The sequence below is a fragment of the Musca vetustissima genome, unplaced genomic scaffold (assembly GCF_032173495.1).
Source record: "Musca vetustissima isolate MV318-11 ecotype Yass unplaced genomic scaffold, APGP_CSIRO_Mvet_v1 utg11827, whole genome shotgun sequence".
Lineage (NCBI taxonomy): Eukaryota > Metazoa > Arthropoda > Insecta > Diptera > Muscidae > Musca > Musca vetustissima.
Genome location: NW_026872965.1, coordinates 38228 through 65980, shown reverse-complemented (window position 1 = coordinate 65980; position 27753 = coordinate 38228). Strand labels below are relative to the sequence as shown.

Here is a 27753-nt window from a genome sequence, read left to right as displayed (position 1 = left end):
TGTCACAAGCCAGCTAAGTAAGTAATCGGATTTTTACAAAACAGTTTTTAGTTTATTTATTTCTAATAAATTAATTTATTTTTTTAAACAATACAATATTTTTAAAATAAATATATTAATTTTTTGTAAGCAATACAATAAAACAACATGGACTTAAATGTTTACAATTACTTTTCACTTAGACGTCCTTTGGTGGCACGTTTTTGGAGTTTTCTTTTTTCCACTTCCGATGTCATAGGGTACACAAAATAAGGATCATAATGGATCAATAATCTTACAATTCATAATCTTACAAAAATCATTGACAGGAACAGCCAATGTAGCTGCTATATAACAAGAATAGGCCGGGTTGCCTGTGGCTGTCTTGCTACCTCCATGGGCAGCATCCACAGGGAATTTTGAGTTATGTGAGTATACTTATCCAACATATCATGTGACTGGTTATCGAGCAATCAGTTTGTGTCCAGTACTGTTCTATTGCCTGAGCCTGTTAGGTCTATTGGTTTACATGCAATCTTTCTCTAGTGAACATGAAGGCCTCCCCTAACGTGCCTGGGCGGGGTGTTTGTCCATACGGCTATAGCAGTGGTGTTCCCGACGATACCATCCAAGCTGGCACTGTGTCGACAACATTTGGTTGAATCGGTGAACGGGTATGATCTTAGATTGCGCAGATGACTAGAAAATGCCGTTGTATGTTACATCCAATATCTTGAGGTAATTCGTGGTCGGAATATCGTCTTAAGGGAACCCCCCCCCTATTCACGATTTTAATTTTTCAAGATTTTCAATGGGCTGGTAAATAATACCAATGCTTGTTAAGGCTTGTAACTTTGCACATATATTTGAAGATTTAAAAAAGGAAGAAAAATAATTTACAAAATTTTGTTGTTGTTATTTTTTGTATTTAAAAAGAAGTCCTTATTTTTGATGGCGGGCATGATAACTCCTTGGAATCCGAAAATTCCAACGGTGTTAGAAAGAGTACAGGCCTGACTCTCGTATGACTTCGCTCTAAAATTAACAAAACGGCGGACCTTTGAAAAAATATTTTTGGAAAATCGCCGATTATTGGCCAAGAACCAAGTTAAAAAATAAGGAAGATCTTCACCGATTGGCTTTATCCTAGTTCATACGATAGCTAGCTCATTTATTTGGCCAAGGGCGAACCCTATTGAAATTGCGAAAAATCGGTTACAGATTTAGATATAGCTCCCATATATATTTTCGTCCGATTTATGGTAAATGGTGCGCCAATGTTCCTAAATATCTTTCGATTTGCACGAAATTTGGCATAGTGTATTGAATTGAGTCTAGAATGATGTGTGTTAAGTTTCGTGAATATCGGTTCAGATTTAGATATAGCTTCCATATACATTTTCACCCGATTTAAGGTAAATGGTGCGCCAAAGTCCCTATATATCTTTCGATTTGCACATAATTTGGCATAGTGTACTGAATTAGGCCTAGAACGACGTACTTAAAGTTTCGTGAAAATCGCTTCACATTTAGATATAACTCCCCTATATATTTTCGTCCGATTTAAGGTAAATGGTGCTCCAAAGTTCCTAAATATCGTGCAACATGCACGAAATTTGGCACAGCGTACTGAAGTGAGTCTATAATGATGTGTGCTAAGTTTCGTGAAAATCGGTTCTGATTTAGATATAGCTCCCATATATATTTCCGTCCGATTTAAGGTAAATGGTGCGCCATATTCCCTATATATCTTTCGATATGTATGATATTTGGCACAGCTATTGAATTAAGTCTGGAATGATGTATGTTAAGTTTCGTGAAAATCGGTTTAAATTTAGATGTAGCTCCCATATATATTTTCGTCCGATTTATGGTAAATGGTGCACCAAAGTTCCTAAATATCTTTTGATTTGCACGAAATTTAGCATAGGGTATTGAATTGAGTCTAGAATGATGTGTGTTAAGTTTCGTGATAATCGGTTCTGATTTAGATATAGCCCCCATTCATATTTCCGTCAGATTTAAGGTAAATGGTGCGCCAAAGTTCCTAAATATCTTTCGATATGCATAATATTTGGCACAGTTTGTTGAATTAAGTCTGGAATTAAGTTTCGTGAAAATCGGTTCATATTTAGATATAGCTTCCATATAAATTTTCATCCGATTTAGGGTAAATGGTGCGCCAATGTTCCTAAATATCTTTCAATTTGCACGAAATTTGGCATAGAGTATTCAATTGAGTCTGGAATGATGTGTGTTAAGTTTCGTGAAAATCGGTTCAGATTTAGATATAGCTCCCATATAAATTTTCACCCGATTTAAGGTAAATGGTGCGCCAAAGTCCCTATATATCTTTCGATATGCATGATATTTGGCACAGCTATTGAATTAAGTCTGGAATTATGTGTTAAGTTACGTGAAAATCGGTTCTGATTTAGATATAGCTCCCATATATATTTTTGTCGGATTTAATGTAAATGGTGAACCAAAGTCCCTATATATCTTTCGATTTACATGAAAATTTATTATAGTGCACTGAATTAAGTCTACAATGATGTGTGTTAAATTTCGGGAATATCGGTTCAGATTTAGATATAGCCCCCATATATATTTTCGTCCGATTTGACGGAAATGGTACGCCATAGTCCCTATATATCGTTCGATTTGCACGAAATTTTGCATAGCCTACTGAAATGCGCCTATAATGATGTGTACTATGTTATATATTTTTTTATTTAAGATATTTTTGCCCGATGGTGCACCAAAGTTCTTATATATCTTTTGTTTAATTTAATGTCAATGTTCTTTCGAAAAGGCGACGTCTGTTAGGAGATTGTGTAGAATATACCAAAAGTGGTGTATCATATAATAGTCGGCCCATGTCGACTATACTACTTTCCCTACTGGTTAGAATATGCATAGAATCACTTCTGAGTCGACAAACCAAGTACAGGTCGCATTTATGATCCGAATTGGATAACATTCGGCACAGGTCACTTATTGGGTCCAAGGACGAATCCTATATATATATATATTTTTTTTTTTTCGTCCGATTATATCTAAATGTTTTGGTTTAATATGGAATCAAACTAAATATTGTTTATTTTATTGCATTAATTTTATGTTAGGATGTATTATATGTGAACATATATAAAAAAGAATAAATGTTAATTCATTGCTTAACGGGCACTTATGGCATTTTTATTATTAAAATTTATTATATAAAACCAAGGGGATACCAACTTTCGATATTTTTAAAGTTTTAACCGAATTTCCCCAAGGAAGATGGCTTAATTTCGCAATATAAAGAACAACCCGCTACATTTTGATGGTTTTAGCCGCGTTTTACCAACGAATGTAAGTGAACAATTTTCCCATTTTTTTTAGGTCAGAGTTTCTAAATTCATGCAGAGGATCCGCTTAATTTTCGTTTTATTAAAGATCTTAAGCTAATGTTCTATTAATGCCTATAATATGGTATTTAATATTCTTACCATGGCAGAACTTTATTACGTTTTTAATCGTTTTAAAAAGTTAAGAGGGGCAGCATTATCGCCAATATGAATATCATATATTGCTAATAATACTAGATACTCCTCTCTCCACTACAGCTTTAAGATATCCGAATATACTCTTCTGTACATTTTATGGTTCCTTAGTTCCCAGTATGTAAAAAATAAACCTTCCGACAACTTTGACATTGAACAAAATTTATGACATGTTGTAAATGTCATTAGCTTTTGTCATAGCAAAATTAAACGCAGACCTACATAGGTTCATACATAGCTATGCAATAATGTGCAAATATGTAAAATAAAAAGAAATATTGAAAACTAGGTTATGTTGCACAAATGCTAATAAAATAATAATACAAAAAAGTTTTGTTGTTGTAAAGGTCTTGCCGTGATGAATTTTTGATGAATGTCCATAAATTGTTGGCGATGGCCAACAATGATTTGCAGAATTGACATTGCAAGTTTGAAAAAAATGGATGGACTTACATTCGACAAATATTTGCACGAGAACACAATGTGGAAAATTACAACAAAATGTATTAAAACAAAAATAGTTCCACTTTTTGGATTCCTTCCCAAAACTCTGAAATATATTTTTCTGAATGCTGTAATAATGTTAAATTTTAATTACAACTTAATTTGAAAATATTTATTTCTTTAATATGTTTCAATGCATTACAAACACATATACAAATTGGGTTATTGTGTTGACCGAACAGGGTCGCATAAAAGAAATAACATTGTAATCTACCTCTTGATATATTGCACCATGGTAATAATCAAAATAAATAATTTAATATTTATTTTTTTAAATAATTTCAAATCGTTCCAGTGAAAATCGGGAAAACTTTATTTATTTATCAATTGTAGGTCATGTAACAATGTTGTATTAGATTCTGATAAACATACACACAGGCCTCCTTAATATTTAAATGTTAAAGCGACATTAAATAGCAAAAATTCAGCTGCATTTTTCAATATCGTTTTCAAAACGTTGATGAATCTGTCATTGATTACTTGCAACTGTTTTGAAAAAAAAAATTAATTATAGAATTCATAATGAGCGTAGTTTTAAGTTATTATGGATTGACTAATCCATATTTTATTGTTGATTAGGGTGTACCGAGCAGCGATTAAAAAAACGAAAATATATATGGGAACTACATCTAAATCTGAACCGATTTTGACGAAATTTAACACACATCATTATTGACTTAATTCAGTACGTTATACCAAATTTCATGCAAATCGAAGGATATATAGGGACTTTGGTGCACCATTAACATAAAATCGGACGAACATATATATGGGAGCTATATCTAAATCTGAACCGATTTTCACGAAACTTAACACACATCATTCTAGACCCAATTCGGTAGGCTATGCCAAATTTCGTGCAAATCGAATGATATATATGGACTTTGGTGCACCATTTACCTTAAATCGGACGGAAATATATATGGGAACTATATCTAAATCTGAACCGATTTTCACGACATTTAACACACATCTTTCTAGACTTAATTGAGTGCGCTATGCCAAATTTCGTGCAAATCGAAAGATATATGGGGACTTTGGTGCCCCATTAAGATAAAATCGGACGAAAATATATATGGGAGCTGTATCTAAATTTGAATCGACTGATCTCATTCTAGACTGATTTCAGTTCGCTATGCCAAATTTCGTGCAAAACGAAAGATATATGGGGACTTTGGTGGACCATTTACATAAAATCGGACGAAAATATATATGGGAGCTATATCTAAATCAGAATCGATTTTAACGAAACTTAACACACAACATTCTACACCTAATTCAATACGCTGTGCGAAATTTCGTGCAAATCGAAGGATATATAGGGACTTTGGTGCACCATTTACATTAAATCGGACGAAAATATATATGGGAGATAGAGCGAAATCTGAACTGATTTTCACGAAACTTACCACACATCACTCTACATCTAATTCAATTCGCTGTGCGAAATTTCGTGCAAATCGAAAAATATATAGGGACTTTGACGCCCCATTTACCTTAAATCGGACGAAAATATATATGGGAGCTATATCTAAATCTGAACCGATTTTCATGAAACTTAACACACATCATTCTAGACTTAATTCAGTACGTTATGCCAAATTTCGAGAAAATCGAAAGACATTTGGGGACTTTGATGCACCATTTACATTAAATCGGACGAAAATATATATGATAGCTATATCTAAATCTGAACCGATTTTCACGAAACTTCACGTACGTCATTCTAGATCCAATTCGGTACGCTATGCCAAATTTCGAGCAACGGGATAGGGTTCGTCCTTGGGCCTTCGTCCACGCCTGTGATAGGCGGGTTAAAAAATTGTTTAAAAAATCCACGCCTAAGGTTGTGGTAGTCGGGTTAAAAAATTGTTTAAAAAATCCACGCCTAAGGTTGTGGTAGTCGGGTTAAAAAATTGTTTAAAAAATCCACGCCTAAGGCTGTCGTAGTCGGGTTAAAAAATTGTTTAAAAAATCCACGCCTAAGGCTGTCGTAGTCGGGTTAAAAAATTGTTTAAAAAATCCACGCCTAAGGCTGTCCACGCCTAAGGCTGTCGTAGTCGGGTTAAAAAATTGTTTAAAAAATCCACGCCTAAGGCTGTCGTAGTCGGGTTAAAAAATTGTTTAAAAAATCCACGCCTAAGGCTCTCGTAGTCGGGTTAAAAATTGTTCAAAAAAATCCACGCCTATGGCTGTGATAGTCGGGTTAAAAATTGTTTAAAAAATCCACGACTATGGCTGTGATAGTCGGGTTAAAAACTGTTTAAAAAATCCACGCCTAAGGCTCTCGTAGTCGGGTTAAAAATTGTTCAAAAAAATCCACGCCTATGGCTGTGATAGTCGGGTTAAAAATTGTTTAAAAAATCCACGACTATGGCTGATAGGCTATGAAAAACTGTTTAAAAAATCCACGCCTATGGCTGTGATAGTCGGGTTAAAAATTGTTTAAAAAATCCACGACTATGGCTGTGATAGTCGGGTTAAAAATTGTATAAAAAATCCACCCCTATGGCATTGATAGTCGGGTTAAAAATTGTTTAAAAAATCCACGCCTATGGCTGTGATAGTCGGGTTAAAAATTGTTTAAAAAATCCACGCCTTTGGCTGTGATAGTCGGGTTAAAAATGGTTTAAAAATTCCACGCCTTTGGCTGTGATAGTCGGGTTAAAAATGGTTTAAAAATTCCACGCCTATAGCTGTGATATTTTGGTTAAAAAAATGTTTAAAAATTCCACGCCTATGGCTCTTATATTTTGGTTAAAAAAAAACATTCCTATGGCTGTCATAGTCTGGTTAAAAAATTGTTTAAAAATCTACACCTATGGCCATGGTATAATAATAAAAGGTAACAGCAAGTGTTGTTGTACAAAAAACGATACAACAACCACATGGCAATTTGTTGTTGTAAGTTCTACTAGTGTCAACTCATTTGACAGAAAAATGTAAACAAACAAACAAATTATCATCAAATTATTTTTATTTTGAAAATGGAATATTTTCGAATCCTCAAAATAAAAATTGAAAAACATGAATGAAAATCTATCAAATTTATATTTCTATCGCTTCCACATCTTTCCTTTAATTGAGCCATTGCCATATATATGTGTAACACATATGACAATGCTGGGAATAGCGAGTAATTCCTTCAAGAAAGATTTGCTTCCTCAAACTTTCCCAGCAGGCAGATTGAGTAAATTGAATACGGGAGCACATTAATAAATAACAATCTCAAATTGCATGCGTTCCCAATTTTCCTGTTGGGTGATTTTTAAAAACATAATTTGTCAAATTTATATTGACACTAGTATTACGTTGGAATCAAATCAGCTGGGATTTGCTGTTACCTTTTATAATTGTACCATGACCTATGGCTGTCATAGTCTGGTTAAAAAACTGTTTAAAAATCTACACCTATGGCTGTGATAGTCTGGTTAAAAAAAAATGTTTAAAAACTCCACACTTAAGGCTGTGATAGTCTGGTTAAAAATTGTTTAAAAAATCCACGCCTATGGCTGTGATAGTCTGGCTTACAAAATTGTTTAAAAAATCCACGCCTGTGATAGTCTGGCTTAAAAAATTGTTCAAAAAATCCACGCCTAAGGCTGTGATAATCTGGACGTCTGGTTATATCTGAACCACCCTTGTACATTTGAAGTACATAATAATTTCTATGAAGCTGTTCGGTTAATGAAGTACATCACAAATGTATCGAATGAAATATTTATATTTGGATATCGGGATACAAATGCTAATATTTCCACAAACAAAAAAACACTACAACCACAATACTAATAATGAAAATGCAATTTATCAGCATTTGTTTCGGAGTACAATGATCGGCATTAGCTCTCAAATACACAAAATAATGTTTTGTGTTTTTGTTGTTGTTGTAATTGGATATGTTTTTGTTTTTTTTTTTATTATTATTTTTTTGTTAGTAGCTATTATTTTATCAGTAGAAGTTCTTTGCGTGCGAAAGAACAGCCTGAATGGCTACTCTCCGAACAAACACTTCGTAAGGGGAAATAATCAAAAAATAAAAATTACCCGCCAGTTAAAGATTGACGTCGATCATAGCACAACATATATTTCTATTTATGCGGCGGAACGGAGTCAATAAGGGTTTATTTCGTAGGCGCACAAAATAGGCTGTGATCGGGGTGATTTGTTTTCTGGAATAAAGAAAATAGAAGCTCGCAATAAATAAATAAAATATGAATAATTTCAAATATAAACCTTTGAAGTCAAGTGAAAATGAAGTTCCCGCCAATGCAACACATGAAGACAACGACGAAGAGGACCACTCGGAAGTTTTTTGCATAAGTCTACCATTGAAATTATTATTTGTAATATTTTTATTGACCCAAATTTGCTATGTCGTCTATGAAAGTGAATATTACAAATATTCAAATGGAAAAAATCGGAACACTACCGCCTCCTCTGTAATCGACAACGATACACTGGCTGCGGAATACGATATAATTGAAATTGTTACATTGAATGGGAGAAGAAATTATAGTGAAACAAAAATTCAACCACCTCCGGTTTTTGAAGTTGAGGAACAAGAATTTCAAAAAAATACAACAACAACAAATGGAAATAATTATAATAATTATAAAACAATAACAAATTTAACAAACAATCAAAATAATAATAATAATAGTGAAGATGATTATGAGGATGAGTATGAGCATGGGTATAGTGTGGCTAGGTCGACTCCAAGTACCATAATCACATCATCACCATTTCTGTTAACGAAAAATACAACAATAACATCAACAACAACAACAAAATTAACAAAAGATAAAGATTTACTAATTACCTCAAACAATAAAACATTTGTGGCTACAAAAACAACAACAGCAAGCAATGCAATTAGTTATGAAATAACAACAACACGAAATACAGAAACTTCAAGGAGTACACAGGGTAAGCATGGTCCAATAAATTAAAATCGCGATTTTGTATAGAAATATTCTACCCAGTCTAGCGGTGCCTTAGGCGTGGATTTTTTAAACAAGTCTATCACAGACTTAGGCGTGGATTTTTTAAACAAGTCTATCACAGACTTAGGCGTGGATTTTTTAACCATATTATCACAGCCATAGGCTTGGATTGTTTAAACAATTTTTTAACCCGACACCACTCTTTTAGGCGTGGGGTTTTTTAACATTTTTTTAACCAGACTATAACAGACTTAGGCGTGGATTTTTTAAAAAAAAATCAAACCAGACTATCACAGCCTTAGGCGTCGATTTTTAAAACAGTTTTTACCAGACTATTACAGCCTTAGGCGCGGATTTTTAAACAATTTTTTGACCAGACTATCACAGCATTAGGCGTGGATTTTTTTAAACAAATTTTAACCAGACTATCACAGCCTTAGGCGTGGATTTTTTAAAAAGATTTTAACCAGACTATCACAGCCTTAGGCGTGGATTTTTTAAACAATTTTTTAACCCTACAACCACAGTCTTAGGCGTGGATTTTTTAAACATTTTTTTAACCCGACAACCACAGTCTTAGGCGTGGATTTTTTAAACAATTTTTTAACCCGACAACCAGACTATCACAGCCTTGGATTTAAAAAAAAAATCAAACCAGACTATCACAGCCTTAGGCGTGGATTTTTTAAAAAAATCAAACCAGACTATCACAGCCTTAGGCGTGGATTTTTTAAAAAAAAATCAAACCAGACTATCACAGCCTTAGGCGTGGATTTTTTAAAAAAAAGCAAACCAGACTATCACAACCATAGGCGTGGATTTTTTAACCATATTATCACAGACATAGGCGTGGATTTTTTATACAAATTTTTAACCAGTCGTTGATTTTTTAAACAATTTTTTAACGATATTATCACAGCCTTAGGCGTGGATTTTTTAAACAATTTTTAACCAGACTATCATAGGCGAGGATTTTTTTAAAAAAATTTTAACCCGACAACTACAGTCTTAGGCTTGGATTTTTAAACAATTTTTTAACCCAACAACCACAGTCTTAGGCGTGGATTTTTTAAATAATTTTTTAACCCGACAACAACAGTCTTAGGCGTGGATTTTTTAAACAATTTTTAACCCGACAACCAGACTATCACAGCCTTATGCGTGGATTTTTAAAAAAAATCAAATCAGACTATCACAGCCTTAAGCGTGGATTTAAAAAAAAAATCAAACCAGACTATCACAGCCTTAGGCGTGGATTTTTTAAAAAAATCAAACCAGACTATCACAGCCTTAGGCCTGGATTTTGTAAAAAATCAAACCAGACTATCACAGCCTTAGGCCTTATGCGTGGATTTTTTAAACAACTTTTTAACCAGACTATCACAGCCTTAGGCGTGGATTTTTTAAACAACTTTTTAACCAGACTATCACAGCCTTAGGCGTGGATTTTTCACTATTTTTAACCGCCTTAGGCGTGAATTTTTTAACCAGACTAGAGGACCATATGTGTGGATTTTTTAAATCTTTTTTTAACCAGACTAGAGGACCATAGGTGAGGATTTTTTAAATCGTTTTTTAACCCGACTTCCTTAGGAGTTGAGTTTTATAACATTTTTTACTACAACTGACAAATGTTTTGTATTTTTTTGTTTTATTTTAAAATACCTCATGCCCTATACATTTTTATTTTGAAAATCCGAAATAAATGTGGTTCTGTCCAATTTTTCTTTTGGGTCTTCTTCACAGTTATTATTTTGTACCCAAGTTAAACATATGTTATGCAAGGTGTACGTACTGTCCATGATATTAACCTGCCAGTCACCAAATTTACCCAATTCGATAACAAAATGGATTTTTATGCCAAACGGATTTCACCTATTTTTCACAATTATTTTTTAGATAAACAAAAATATTTTCAAATTAGTCTGAATATTACATACATATATGTATATGCGTATGTTGTTATGACAAATATACATACCCTCCGCTGTTATCTGTTACTATTCGACATTGGTAGCAATAAAATAATTCTAAGAATAACAATAACAGTAGATATTGTTGGCCGTATTCGATTGAGAATGTGGACCTAGGTTATCAGATTTTTTGATCTGATTTTTCTTATTGTATGAATCAAATGCTTGTCAATTTTTAAATGGCACTTATGTCGAATATCGTAAAAAAACAGAAACAGAAATAATAAATGCGATTACCATCTAACAATAGCAAATCACATCTTGTTCGGCAAATCACACGTCACCGAATAATACTCACCGAAATAAATTTTAAATAACGATCGATTAGAGTTTTTGTATATTTGATAAGAGTAGTTAAGGATGTTTATCTGCAGAAAACCCGAAATTCTGAAGATCAGGCGGGTTATGGGGGTTATGTCAAAACATATATAACATATATTGGAGATTTGTTGTAGAAAAATAGGTCAGAGTTTTTTTAATTCACATCAAAAGGTCTGAGATCCTTCAAAAAAAAAAATAAAAATCGACGCATGTAGTCCTCAGGTTCTTTAAAGAAAATCCATGCCTATAGGTCTTAGATTCTAAATATAATCCACGCCAATTGGCCTAAGGTCCTTTGGGAAAATGTTATTCAGAAAACACGCCGATAGGTCTGAGGTTCTTTTAAAAAATCCACGACTATAGGTCCGAGGTTCATTTGGAAAATATTCTTAAATAAAATAAATGTCTGAGATCCTTTCAAAAAATCCACGCCTATAGGCATGATGATCTTTTAAAAAATCCACGGATATATGCCTGAGTTTTGGAAAATATTCTTAAAAAAACACGCCAATATGTCTGAGGTTCTTTTTTTTTTAAAAACATGCCTATAGACCTGAGCTTCTTAAAAAACCACTCCGATCGTTCTGAGGTTCTTTTATAAAAATCCACGCCCATTATCCTGAGGTTCCTTTGGAAAATATTCTTTAATAAATCCACGCCGATCAGTTGGCCCTTTAAAAATATTCTTTAATAAATCCACGCCTCAGTTGGCCCTTGGAAAATATTCTTTAATAAATCCACGCCGATCGGTCTGAGGTTCTTTAATCCACGCCTATTATCCTGAGGTTCTTTTGGAAAATACTCTTTTATAAATCCACGCCGATCGGTCTGAGGTTCTTTAATTAAAATCCATGCCTCCTATTCTGAGGTTCTTTTGGAAAATATTATTTAATAAATCCACGCCGATCGGTCTAAGGTTCTTTAATCAAAAACCACGCCGATCGGTCTAAGGTTCTTTAATAAAGATCCACGCCTCTTATTCTGAGATTCTTTTGGAAAATATTATTTATTAACCCCACGCCGATCTGTCTAAGATTCTTTAATCAAAAACCACGCCGATCTGTCTAAGGTTCTTTAATCAAAACATCACGCCGATCGGTCTGAGGTTCTTTAATAAAAATCCACGCCTATTGTTCTGAAGTTCTTTAATAAAAATCCACGCCTATTGTTCTGAGGTTCTTTTGGATAATATTCTTTAATAAAAATCCATGCCTATTGTCCTCATGTTCTTTTGGTAAATATTCTTTAATAAATCCACACCGATAGATCTGAGATTCTTTTAAAAATCCACGCCTATTATCCTGAAGTTCTTTTGAAATACTTTTAAAAATACACGCCGATAGGCTCATGGTCCGTTTTAAAAAGTAAAATATATTTAAAAAAATCAACGCCAATAGGCAGGAGGCTCTTTAAAACAAAGGCCTCGGGATCTTTTAAAAAATCAACGCCTATAGGCCTCATGTTCTTCAAAATATCCACAGAAGCTCGTTGGAAAATAAAAATATTTAAAAATCTTTTGATAAGTATTCTACAAAAGAGATGATTTTGAAAACAAATTTAAACTTTACGGTTATGACCCTGAGATTCCTAGTAACGTATACTCACTTATAGCTCTACCATCCCTCCAAATAGTTTTTACTCATCTGTATATTTTTTTAATCACATTTTTCTTTTCTTTTTCGGACTGCTTTTGATAAACCAAATACAACAACAACAGATTCGTATATAAGCAGTGTTTTCACAACACCCGGGAAGAGTAGTACTAAACTTTTTGCAGCAACTACAACCCCAAGGCCATCTACCAATACAGTAAAACCGGCAACCACAATAAAACCCATAAAACATCCTACGCCTCCCTACATAAATACACCACAGACCACAATCAATGTCTTCAACAATAACATCACGTTTAATACTCAACAACAACAACCGCGTAAATTTTATATCAACACCTCAAGATGTCACATGCCCTATGTGGATCCCTTTACACCGCAAATTCTTAAAATGTTTAAACCTTCGCACACCACTGGTTGTACAAAAGATGAGCCGATCGTCACTGTTCATTTCGATGATACGAACGAAGTTTATCGGCTGCAAACGAATTATTCGGTAGCACAACAATTTATCAAACATGCTACCAGCGAAACTATTGTCGATGATTTGCGGTGCTGTTATCGTCACATCGAACGTAGCGGAAGTGGTGCCAGTGCTGATTCGAAATTTAAGTAAGTATTCACATTCGGTAATCGAAAAAAAGGTTTGTGTATTCATTATGTATAACGGCATATACATTAGAACTTTTTACCGGGTTAACCTACTTTATGAGGATTTATTTGAAATATATCCAAAGGAATTGACAATTGAGACCGACTGGGTTAAAGAAATCCGGTTAAATGTAAACGTACTATATGAAACACTTCCATAAGGGTTTCGATTTATGAAAGACCGGGAAAATATTCCCCTGTTACTCCTGTTGAGAGCATAGGGATTGTGTTAGTTTCGTTGTTCATTAGTGTATTTTATTCTAATCTAATTAGATAATTGGTTTACTGCAGCTGCTGTCCTAGAGGATGGGACTGTCATCTACCGTTGCTTAGTAACAGCATCACCTTGAATTTTTTAGTGGCCTTGTTTATTCAGTATTGTTATTTGCCTCTGGGTAGCGCTATCTAGATAATTGGTCTACATTAACCTGTATTAGGAGATGAGGATGCCATCTATCGTTCTTAGAAACAGTGTCTCCTTCAATTTGAAGCATTGGTTGGGCTGCCATCTATCGTTACATAGAAAGAGTGTATTTTTGAATTTTGTACTGTGGTTGGTGTCCTGGCTTATTCAGTATTGCCATTTTCCTCTATCGTTGCTTAGAAAACCCGTCTTCGTCAATTTGGTTCGGTGGTGGGAGTCCTTACATAGTTCATTTTACGATTTTCATCTGGGTGGCGAAACCTCCTGTTATCCTAATTCGTTGAAGACGAATCCATCAAAAGGTCTTCTATCAAACGAAGTCATGATACATTTTGAATATCAAATATAGATTAGGCCGAAAAGCTACGACACTGCCGCACAGTGGGAAAAAATGCAGATCTAGCGCGCAGAAAATCAAAGTAGATGTTTTACTGTATGTTTATCGATATTTTGGATAAGAATAGATTTAGATGGACAATTTTAATTATTTTATGAAAAAATTTGGCAATTTTTTTTTTATTAACCCATTAAGCGCCGATTTTTTTTTTAGAAAAAACTTAAATTTTTTGGTGTAAATTACTATTTTGAAGCAATTGAAATATTTTATAATAAGCAATATTTTTTGTTATAACTAATAGTACTCCTAAAATGGAAGCTTCTTTTAAAAATTCCGAAACATTTGGAGGGTAAAAAGTGGGTTAAGGCCAAACACTATTGTTATTATATATATCTTTATTATTCACCCCTATTCTGTATGTCGTCGTCGACGCGAAACGAGTCGAAGAGAGTCGTCTTTTGCAAATTGGTATTCCCTATGTCGTTGTCGACATTTATCGATAACTATTGAAACATTTTTGGTATTCCGTAACAATGTGTGACGACGACGATGTCGAAGAATTCTTCGTCATAGTTTTTGTTGACGACTGAAGCGTATGAACATTTTTTTTTTGAAATTAAAAAAAAAAACATGACCGGAAAAGAAAAGGATACATCATTCTAGAATCTATTCAATACTTAATGCAAAATAAAGTGTAAATAAAGAAAAATATATGGGATATATATATAAATCTAAACCGATTTTGACCAATGTCAATAGGACCAGGGATGGTCCGTGTGACGAATTTTTAGGTTTTCGACTGTCAAAAAGGTGTAAACGTCGAAAACGTCATATACCTGTATATAATGTAATAAATGTAGTAAACGTCATTTATTTCAATATTATCAGCATATATTTATTTTCAAGAATATATATTATTTTTACATATATCTGACTATTCCTTAGTATAACTGATAAAAATTTCTAAATTTTTTTGAGAAGAAAATTTTGAAATTTTATATTAATTTGAGTAAAGAATGCGTAATTTCCAAATTGATTAATGGAAATAGCTATTTTGTCAAAAACCTAATGGATTTGGGTAGGTTTCCGACGTTTCTGACGTATGTATTATACGTCGGAAATGTATGTCATTTACGTCACTGTTTCTGACAGGCCATCTCTGAATAGGACTCGTCTATGTGGAAATAAAATTTCATCCCAATTGGATAGATTTTTTCCAAATTTCATCCCGTTCGGATCATAATGGTGGCATGTAACTTGTTTAAAATAATACATGAATGGAGGGACATACATAAATCGACTGAAAAATAATTCTATGTACATACTATATACTAAAAAGTAACTATGGGTCTATCTCGTTTCTTTTTGGTCGTTGCAAACACATTTACCAAGTCATAATGCCCTGTGCCACAGTGCGGTGAAGGATACAAGCACATTTTTGCCCAAAAATATGCAACAAAATTTTTGTTTTTATTGATATTATCGATAAATAGTCGACATCGTCGCATGAGTGTTACAGAATACCAAATCAGTGTCGAAGTGATGTCGATGCGAAGTGATGTGATGTCGAAAGAGAAACGTCGTCGACAACGACGACGACATACGGAATAGGGGTGATTGTAAATATTACATATCTAAAACATTAAACTATATATATTTTACAAAATTTAGGCGCTACTTATTAAATACTAATCACATTCAGAATCCGAGTTTTGATCGGAATTAGTTGGTAGCATTGGATCCTCCAGTAGTTTAAGGACTTCTTCAGATAGTGGCTCACTATATCGATGGTTAAGAGATGTACTACGAGACAAACTTGATATTTTTGGATCAGAAGAAAATAGCAACCTATTGAAAAGATCCCTCATTGTTTCCTCACGACTAATTTTTCTGGTCTACAGTTCCCTGTAGTTCCGAAAGTCCTTATTTCTGGATTCCATGGCTTCTTCAGACAACATTCCTATGGGCAAAGCTGCACATTTAATTATATCAGCTCCATGCACTAATATTTTGTGTATGCTTGAAGGCATATAGAACCAAGGATATAATTCCACGAAAAAAAAATAAATGTTTCCTCAGTAAGTTTTTCAAATGACTCTGCGTTAATAGCATATCCACAGGCCATCGTTGAAAGGATGATACTAAAATTTTTAATTAATTTTTCATCAACACCAGTTATCGATGATGCCAAGCCAGGTTGGCTAAAAACGCCTAGCAATATTGCCATCGTTTGTTGTTCCGGATACTGACTTAGGTGTGTCAACAATAATGTGCATTTCTTCCTTCAAATCATTAATGATACGTGCCTTCCTTTCTTCGAAAAGTGGCCGATCGGAGCTATTAATTTTCCACTTTTTCAAAACCAGTCGGTATGAAATGTGCAATATACATTCTAAAAATCGAATCCTTGCATGTAAGGTAGACAGACCGTATTCGTATAAATTGATGTTTGGGGTTAATGACGAAATTTTGTTGTAATCATTCATTACTTTTGCTGTTATGTGCTTATAGCGAAAACCATAAATGTAGGTAAAACAGTGTATATATGAATGTTACACCAATGATATTTTTCAGGGTTCATAAAGTGGACCCTTTACCTGCGGTATTTTAGAAGACTCTTACAACCGATTTCGTTGTAATTTTAATTTTCATTTAGAAAGACATTTGGAATAAATGTATATTCAGTGCATGAGTTTAAAATCAACGTTTGGAGCAGCTTACTTAAATCCCTCATTTTCATACTCACACCCATTACTATTGAACATTAGGATGTACATTTTGAACTTATTTTTTTTCTTATCTGCTATGCTGTGATCTATTCCAAGTCATATTTGATGAATTATATCAAAAAAATTCACAAATTTTTAATTTTATTTGAACAAAACCTTAAAAAAGCTTCCTACACAAAATTGGCATTTTTTCAAAAAATTGCCATAAATCCGAGAATCGCAGGAAGTCGCAGGAAAAAATTTAGTATGATGTTCTAGACAGACACACAAGAAAAATAAAACAAAAATCAAAGCTGAACTCAACTGCACTCCATACTAAACCCCTATTTTAATTGAAGGAATTAAAAAAAACGGACCTTACATATATTTAGCCCGAAACACCTAAATTAAAATAACTTATGGGTTATATAACTATACCATTTAATTAAATACCAATACTATATATCAAAAATGGACAAAATTTTATAATAATATATTCACAGAATGCACACGACCATCGCAATTTTATAGCAAAAAAATGCCATTTTTAACATTGGAAAAATTTTCTGTTTTAAATGTACCGTTATTCCGTTCTAGCTTATCAATTCGGATTATTTTATACGGACTTAAGTACTCTCAACACTCTACTTTAAAACTGCATTAATGTTTTAAAGTTTCCTTCAACTTCATTTTTTGATTTTCTGCGCGCTAGATCGGTATTTTTTCCCACTGTGTGCCGTGATCTCAACAACAATAAATAGTTGTAAATAACACTATCCGACAAAATGGAGCTCATGGTCTGGAGATATGATATTTCAATTGGCTATGGTAGTATCATAGCGACACGATAAAGGTGGGCGGCATTCGCCACTTTTAAGGTAATAAATAATAACGTAGACGGCTAGTGGTTCTCAGCACAGGAACTGCAGATTATTTTTTTGTCTAAGAAACTTCTGACTATGGAACTGGTGATCGTTACGCTCAAATGTAGATTTTGCTGTTGGTTGTTCTTGTGATAAATATCAGAGTTGAGTCTTTCCGGTACGAATTAATTCAAAGAAACTACTCAGCAAAAGTAACGATCGGTATTAGGTCTGGTTCTTTCGTTCATATAGTTAATTTTGCTAATAGTAGTTCATTTTTGCTCTCGTTCGCCAAGTTCCTTTTGATCCAATCATTCGACAGATCTTCTCGTTCATTGATCGAATAAACTGACTGGTACCACTGAACGATGGAACTAAAATGAATTATGGAACTAGATGCATGACATAGTTCCTTTTACGAAGCAAACCGAAAAATATTGATTTGACAGAGACCAGTAAACAGCGAATCATCAGTGACATGTGAAGAGTATCGGCGGTTACGCCCTGTATTCGAGCTGAGAGGCACTGATTATTTTTCCTCCATTACTGTATCGATTAATTCGGTTAATAGGAAAATTGTTCAAATAATTTTACAAAAGGCGATGGAAAAGATATTAGACCATAGTTTCTCCTTGAAGAAACTCACCATCACATGGTTAGGTCGAACGCGATAGCCGATAGCTTACTACCTTCCCAAAGGGAGTTAAGGTCAAAAATAGTTTTCTTAAGGTAAACCGATGACTCCTTAGTTCTACTGTTAATGACCTGGATTTCATTGAAGAAGGTGACCTGGACAAATCGAAAGTTCTGACGATGAAATTCGTCGTTCAAGAAGAGGTCACTGATGCACTCATCGGGATCAACTCGATCAATGAGTACCGCTCATTGGCCATCAAGGGCTCCTGGTTGAGCAGAAGTGTCGGTTTGGGACTTTTTCTTCGTCGACGTAACGTAGGCGTACGAAACAGTGCGTGGGTCTCTTTGCAGCGGGTTGCTACGAATTCGAAGACCACATCTCCGGACTTGCGGATGTCGCGAACATGAGCAACTGATCTATTATAATTAATTGTCCTATGTTCGTTTTCCTTGGTGATATTCCTTGTTCTTCCGATTTTAACAGAAAATTGTCAATTTGGGTCCATTTTTGATATATCCCTCATCGCATCCCGTTTTCGGTATTAGTAGGTAGGATAAAACTTCCAAAGAGAGGAAATTTACAATATAGCCCGATATATTTTACATAATTTTATTGTGCACCTCATGGTGGAGGGTATAAACCTTTTGGTTTTTATTTGTGATTTCGGTGGGATATATGGGTCCACGTTTTGGTATAATTTACATATAAGGGTACCCCCCAATATTCGATAAGGAGATTTTAGGCACGTTTTCTCATCGAATTAATTTGATATTATGACATATTATTGTATAAGAAATATTCCTGCTGAAAATCATAATTATTGGCCCACTTTTTAGGGTAGCCCTCATATAACGGTACCTTTTAAATTTCAGTATTTTGGTCATTTAATTTCATTTCTTTTTTCGATTTTTCTTCTAGCTTATTACCCTGCGTAATTTTCCATCAGAACTTCACAGTTCCCACGCACATCAATGCCATTATTGTGGACTGTTCATCGAAATCGCTGAAGAAGGTTATACAACAGGATGCATTTACATTTATTCAAGTTAAGGACGCCAAAAAGCCAGTGTCGGCGAAAAATCACACCGATGCGAATATTCCGCAGCAAAGTGAGGTGGAAAAATTGGGTATACTGCTGATTGGCATTGATAGTTTATCGCGTATTAATTTTCGTCGTACCATGCCACATACTTATGCATATTTAAAGGAGAAAGGATGGTATGAGCTGAAAGGATATAATAAGGTAAATATACTAATGAAAAACTAAGGTCAAAAGGTTATCTGTGTACAAAAAAAAATCCAAGGTAAAATATTTCTTCAATAGAAATCCAAATGGTGGTATTTTACCTATAGTGGCATTTTACCTACATTGTTGCCATTTGCCTACGGGTGACGCTAACTAGATAATTGATCTGCAGTAACTCGTCCTAGGAGATGATGCTGCCATCTATCGTTGCTTAGAAATAGCGCCTCCTTTAATTTGGCGCAGAGGTTGGAGTCTTTTGCATAATTATTATTGCGATTTTCTTTTGGGTGAAGAACATATTTATGAGACCGATAGAAAAAAAATGAAATCTTTCAGGAACTTTTTCAGAAATCCCATAGCAAATAATCTATTAATTATGTGTCATTCATAATTATGTAGCTATCATTCAGACAGGTTGTACTTCGATATGGTGGCCACACACAGAAATTTTTTCAATCCAATGATAATTTAAAATACCAAGTTCCAGCTAATTCGAATGTTTGATAAACAAAACATTGATAATGTTTGGTAGGAAGATTTGACACTCAATGATAATCCAAAATATAAAATTAGAGCGTGATATAATCCAGATAAAATTATTTTAATTTAAAATACCAAGTTCCAGCTAATTCGATTGGAAAACGTGCCAAGACTCCACAACGTGAACCGATAAAATTATTTTTGGTTAGGAGATTTCCTACCTAATACGAACCCAATGTACCAATGATACCAAATTACAACCAATTCGTTATAAGGGGCTCACCAAAACATGGACCGATATAATTCATTTTCAGTACCAAATATTCTAGAAATAGTAGCAATGTACTATGATGATTATACCAGAGAAAAAGATCAGAGTATCAATCTGATATCTACCAAACAGACGACTTCTCTTGTGATATACAGTGGGCCTCACTCAAAAGTATCGATTTGGCTTTTATACCCTTCCCCACACTGTGGTACAGGATATTGTGTCTTTGTGCATATGTTTGTAACAGGCAAAAGAAAACGAGATAGGCACATGGTTCCTTTTGAGAATATGCATAGAATTACTTTCGAAGTCGATTTATGTATGTCTGTTCCTGTTAAATTGTAAACAAAGTACAGGTCGCATTCATGATCCGATTTGAATGAAATTTGGTACAGTTCATTTATTTGGCTCAGGGACGAACCCTATTGATCGGTTCCGATTTAGATAAAGCTTTCATATATATTTTCGTCCGATTTAATGTAAATGGTGTACCAAAGGTCATATATTTCTTTCGATTTGCACGAAATATGGCACATCGTACTGAATTAAGTCTAGAATGACGTGTGCTAAGTTTCGTGAAAATCGGTTCAGATTTAGATATAGCTCCCATATATACATTTTCGTCCGATTTAATGTAAATAGTGCACAAAAGTATCTATATGTCTTTCGATTTTCAGTACGCTTTTGGCAAAAACATACTGAATCAAGTCTAGAATGATATGTGTTAAGTTTCGTGAAAATCGGTTCAGATTTAGATATAGCTCCCATATATATTTTTATATATTTTTCGCTTTGCACGAAATTTGGCACAGCGTACTGAATTAAGTCAAGAACGATGTATGTTAAGTTTCGTGAAAATCGGTTCAGATTTAAATATATCTCCCATATATATTTTCGTCCGATTTAATGTAAACGGTGCACAAAAGACCCCATATATCTTTCGATTTGCACTAAATTTGGCATAGCGTAATGAATTAAGTCTAGAATGATTTGTGTTATGTTTCGTGAAAATAGGTTTTTTGATTTAGATATACATTGTGCGCGAACAACCACATTTTGTAACCATTCTTGGGTGGCGCGTGCTAAGTGCGATGGTGCTATGTCCTGTTGGAATGACCAAGGTCGGCGGGCAAAATGTTTGCGTACCCAAGGCTTTAATACACCCTCTAACATATTTTCGCGATAATATTCGGCATTTATTTTGATACCACGGTCGATTAATACGAGCGAGAGCGACCATCGGCTATTATGGCGGCCCGCACCATCATCATGGCCGGCGTTTGAGTTCTGGTGACCAACTGAAGGTGCACATTTTCAGATGACCTCTTTGGCGATCATTTGTTTGTTTGCCAACTGCTGGACAACGAATGTTTTCTCATCGGAGAAAACCAAATTCGGCAGTTCAATACTTTCGATCAAACGAAGCAAATCTTTAGCTCTTTTGAGTCTTTTTTCTTTCTGTTGCGGTGTAATTTCTTGCACTTCTTGGAATTTCAATTTTCTGCAAATGGCAGAAAATAAGCTCGTCGATTGGGTGGGATTAATTCTTACTACAAAGTTGATGATGCCACGGTACATAACAAATAAATTGATCCTATTCTATTTTTGTTTTTTTAATACTTATGTAATACCCCTGTTTTTTTAATGAAAAAAGACAATTAAATAACTCTAGTATGATTTTATCTTATTTGCTTTTTTCTATATGATCTTTTCACTGATTGATTTTTCTCATTATAACATCACATAACTCTTTTTCATAGCAAGATGGAACAGAATATTAAAAGATAACAAAAATACAAAAAATAACAGCACTTACATTACATGTTTTTCATAGCAAGATGGAATAGAATATTAAAAGATAACAAAAATACAAAAAATAACAGCACTTACATTACATGTGGCTCCCTCACTGAAAGTACTTTTGGTGAGCAGCAACAATGTCGTTGATGTATTTTGATGAGTGACTGCTTTGAGACGGATTTCAGTTGATGCTATTAAAAGAAACATCAATTGCCAATAAGAGAACGAAGTTAAACTTGTAATTGAGATACGCTGCGGAACATGCTGAATGGTTCCCAAACATAGAACCATCAGCTATATTCTATCTCTTTCAAGACCATTTCCCCTGTTTCTTCCAAAGATTCCACTATATCTTCTTTATTTGTTTGAAATATTTGTTTACATCTACATAAAGTAGCAGACCCTTTTGCATTTTCTAAAGAATCAGCAAATTTCCTAAATTTTAAAGCTGCATTAAAACTTAATTTTAAGATGTGAAAAGAACAATGAATGTATACCACAGAAATGAATTTGGATTTAATAATTGTATGCACTCCATTTTAATTGCCTGACATGTTAGTAGAGTTGTACAGTTCACGAACGAACTAGTTCAAATGAACGATTCACTTAAAAGACCGATTGAACTAGGTCTTACAAATTCGTTATTTTTAGTTCATTAAAAGAACGAACTGGAACAATCGTTCCTTTTAGTTCAGATGTGAGCGTTTTACTGACATAGATCGATTTGGAAGCGACACCGATCGAGTTTTATTTTGTATGTGATATTACAGCGCTCCCATTTAGTAAACACTAATAAAAATATATATGTTGGCAAATAATTTTTCAATTGCTCTAAAACTAAAACACCCTATAAGTCCATCAAATTTTTTGAAACATTTATTTAAAAATCCACACCATGTAGGTCCATAAACTGTTCTTATTTATTCATTTTAATATCCTCGCCATATAGGTCCAAAAGTATCTTACAAGAAACCAAACTATCAACTGAACGAATCGGAGAGCGATGAACTATTAAAAGAATGACCGAAGTAAAACGACAGTTGAATAAAATAGCTTAATTGCGAACGATTGAACTACTGAACTAGAAGACCGAACTAGTTCAGTCAAAAGAGCTGAACTAAAAAGAGCGATCAGCCAACTGAACTAGAACTTGGCATGTCAAAAATGTATATTCTGACGGTCGACAATTATTTTGCTGTTAACCATTCTAATTTCACGTAGTAAGGGAAACCTTCTTTAAATTTTATAGATACCTTGTCAAAAATTTTATACATATTCATTTCATTCGCTAAAACTGACAAGAATACAGCACTATTCACTTCTTCGACAATAGACTTCTTTCTGGATGTATTCTCCAATTAGATCTATTATCGCGTTCGGTATTCTGGGACTCAGGTATATTGCATTTTTGGGTATACTCTCCAAACATTTTCTAAGTTTACGTCTACATATAGTATTCAGGAGGCTTTTCCTCAATTCGATGTCTTTTACACAATAAGTTTGTCTCAATGGCCTGAAGCTTATACGTAACATGTTGTATACATTTTGAAACATCTTTCATTCTCGATACAAAGTCCTGAGTCCTCATCAACGTATCTTTGTGTTATTCCTTTTTTTTCGTGGGCGGTGAAGCATTCAATAGCATATTTCCAATTTGTAAGAGGTGCGACATCAGTAATTTTGGAACTAAGTGGTTGCCCTTTCCAAACCCTCCTAAGATGCCGAATTTACAAAAATCACTTTTTGAAAAACCTGAATATGGATACAAGAAACCAGGGGGCCGGGTATAATTAAAATTTTACAAAAACACTTTTTGCTAAATCTAAATATGCGATAAAATAAATCCGAGGGCCGGGCCGGGTGTAATTAAAATGAAAATCAACTCAATTGGAACACTTTTGCACATATAAGAATCAAAATATAAAGCGATTTTTAATATTGTATCCACAAGTTATGCTCTTCTTCACACTTTTAATGTGTTTTGGCATATTCTGCGCCAATTTTTTTTATGATTTTACTGGGATTATGTTACATTACATTTTACTATTAAAATATTTAAATATTTTCGTCCTTAGGGATCTGTAGGGTAAATGGTGCACCAAAGTCCCTAAATATATTTCGATTTTCACAAAATTTGGCATAGCGTACTGAATTAAATCTAGAAATATGTGTGTAAAGTTTCGTGAAAATCGGTTGAGATTTAGATATAGCTTCCATGTATATTTTCTTCCGATTTTATGTAAATGGTGCACAATTGTCTCTATATATCTTTCTATTTGCCCGAAATTTGTCATAGCGTACTGAATTGAGTCTTGAATGATGTGTTTGAAGTTTCGTGAAAATGGGTTGAGATTTAGATATAGCTCCCATGTATATTTTCTTCCGATTTTATGTAAATTATGACCTAAATACCCAATGTTTGTCCTGTTGGCATAAAAAAGTTTCATTGAAAGCGGTCCATTTTAGATACAGCTTCAACATATATATTTGCGTCCGACTTTAGGTAAATGGTGCACCAAACTTCTAATGTTTGTCCAATTAACAAGTGTGCTATAAATCGATTTATGATTGAAAGCGGTAAACCTGGAGGCGCCAGAAATAGGCAGTGATGTAGATCTTTGCAAAGAGCTTAATTTCGAGGAATTCGGAACTCCGCCGCAGTTTTATAATAGCAATCCAATCTGCAGCATTTAACGACAAACACCTTGATGTTCCTACTCCACGTTTTACACGGTGAATGAGGATACTCCCACCACAGTTCGCCAAATATAACCATCACCCGTCAATTTTTCGTGGATTTCCGTTTTCTAAACATCGCTGCATACAACTTTCCATTCCTTCTGATACATGTGTAGCAAAAAGGAATTTTCGGAATATCCCGAGGTGAGACCTGATTTTCCAGCATATGCAGTTTAAACACCAAATGACGATCTAACCCTACAGATCCCAGGGACTGGAAGCTGACGTTGGAGGTCAGCATAATAGTCACTAAGAATAAATAAATGCTTAGAGCATTTGATGTGTTGCAACATTTGAAGGAAGAAGGATGATAGGCCCGCAGTCAAATTAAGCGACGAAAAGGAGATGGATCCGAAAAGATGAATTATTTATTAATCCGCTATTATCTGCGGTATGTAGACCTTTTATAAAGGTCGACCTGTGCTACGCAAGTGTTCGGACTAATCAGAACGCTGACTTGAGAACAAGTTGCCTCCACATGACACAGGTGCAATATATGCTTGGGTACTTTGGAGGGATCTGATGTGCATTAGAGAGGATTCTAACCTAATTCTAATGAATTCACACTGCTGTACTTAAATAAACTCAGTCCTCGGAGTTCACGAGTGCCAAATCGATTCCTCTATATCGAGGAAGGCTGCTAACGAAAAATGTAAGGCACTATCGGGCAATCTCGTTCATGAAGCGGCTCTGTATTGTTCGGTTCGCTTCGCAAATTAGTTCTATAGTTCCTTTTAGTTCAATTGTTCATTGGTAAATGCCGTTTAATTAGTTCATTGAACGGGAAGAGCTAGATTAGCGAATGTAGCAAAAGGAATTAGATGGGCGATGCCGGGATAGTACCTTTGAACTAGTTCATTTTGGAACGACCAAAATCTAACGGGAAGAGCTAGGTGAGCGAATGTAGCAAAAGGAATTAGATGGGCGATGCCGGGCCTTTTGCGGAATAGTTCCTTTGAACTAGTTCATTTTGGAACGATCAAAATCTAGTGTCGACTGATGTTGGTATGCTGTCAATTGCTGATTTTATTTGGGTCTATATCAAGGCCCAATGTTTTAAGTCGGTCTATAGTCCTTAGACAAAGTGTTGTTAGGTTTTCCCGCTTTGGGAATCAAAGCCAACTTCTCTTCGTTTTCATTAACGCCATCTGGATTTGGATAGCATTTATCAGAAATTAGCCTTCTAGTTTCAGGTTCAATGTGATGTCAGACTTGCACAAGGGTGTCCAGGTCTCTGCCACCCTAAAATGAATATCTGATATAAGACCAAAAGTCTCTAAACCGGAGTTTGTTTGCGATCTACCTTTTCTAGAGTTGGGCAATATAGTTCAAGGAGCGGATCGATGTTTTTCGTTCCTTTTTTAATACGTTTAATACTACCTATTGACTTATGCTCTTCAACATTACATCCCCAGTCCTCCCTTGCCCCATTTAATGTAACAATTTTTCTTGTTTTTATTTTCAGGTTGCCGACAACACCTATCCCAATTTAATGCCCATTCTCGCGGGATTTACCGATCCACATGCCACGCAGTATTGCAAGCCTACAACAGTTGGTGGTCTGGATAATTGCCCCTTTGTGTGGAAACGCTTTCACGATCACGGATTTGTAACGGGCTTTGCCGAGGATACCGTCTCAATCAGTACTTTCAATTATAAGAAAAAGGGATTCCTGAAACCGCCCACTGATCATTACTTCCGACCAGCCGCCTTGGCCATAGAAAAAACAATGCAAAAGAGACAAAAAGCTGGTCTATATTATTGCGTTGGTCGTCGCCAATATGGCGAATATGTTTACGATTATGGTGTAGAATTTGCCAAACGTTATCTGAATCGGAAAAATTTTGGTCTCTTTTGGACCAATTCATTTTCTCACAATGCCTATGACACGAGTGCCACAATGGATGATAGAATGCGTCAATATCTGGAGGAGTTGGAGGGGAATGGTATTTTGGAGACATCGGTGGTGTTTTTCTTTAGCGATCATGGTCGGAGATGGGGTCCTTTGTTGAAATTACCCGAGGGATTTTTGGAGGAACGCCTGCCGATGTTTTTCATTTCCACACCCAATTGGTTTAAGTCCAGGTACCCCGAGTTATCGCGGAATTTGGAGTTGAATCAAAAACGTCTATCCGCACCCTATGATATCTATTTGACCCTGCAACAATTGTTGCAATTGGCCACTTTGGGCGAATACAAACCTCAGCAGGCCTCAGATTGTCCTACGGCTTATTCGTTGTTCGACGTAATACCCGAGGATAGAGATTGTGATTCGGCTTGTGTACCCGAATCATGGTGTACATGTTTGCCCTATGTCACGCAGTCCACCAAGAGTCCGATGGTCGGAAAGATCGCCGCCATGGTTGTGGAGAAAATGAATGATTGGCTGTGGGCGCGTAATTTAAGTTCGTTGTGTAGCGAATTAGGTGTACAGAGCATTAGTAATGCATTGATGCGCGATCATGACCCAGCGATGTTGTCTTCGGCTACTGCATCTCCGGATATTGAAACATATCGTATTGATTTTACGACAAAACCCAAAACATCGCCGGTAACTGAATTCAGTGCCACATTGGATTATGACAAGCGGACAAAGAGCATAAATCTCAATGTGGAGGATATTGCGCGGCACAGTATCTATGAGAAGACGGCCAAATGTGTGGATGACAAACAGGCGAAAAAATATTGCATCTGTAAGAATGCAGTGAGATAA

The 27753-nt window shown here is 34.9% G+C and overlaps 1 protein-coding gene across 1 annotated transcript; it reads left to right on the top strand.

Moving 5' to 3' along the window:
• Nucleotides 1–530: 530 nt before the first annotated feature.
• LOC133321637 (uncharacterized) lies at nt 531–27753 on the top strand. The gene is made up of 4 exons (XM_061530722.1): nt 531–636; nt 12989–13496; nt 19423–19747; nt 26506–27753. Exons 1-4 carry the CDS (start codon nt 531–533, stop codon nt 27751–27753), a joined length of 2187 nt encoding a protein of 728 aa, XP_061386706.1.

Coding starts and splice junctions, on each gene's coding strand:
- LOC133321637 (XM_061530722.1), top strand. CDS start 531: ATGAAGGCCTCCCCTAACGTGCCTGGGCGGGGTGTTTGTCCATACGGC. Junction 637..12,988: donor CACTGTGTCGACAACATTTG/GTTGAATCGGTG, acceptor CAACAACAACAG/ATTCGTATATAAGCAGTGTT. Junction 19,748..26,505: donor AGCTGAAAGGATATAATAAG/GTAAATATACTA, acceptor TTTTATTTTCAG/GTTGCCGACAACACCTATCC.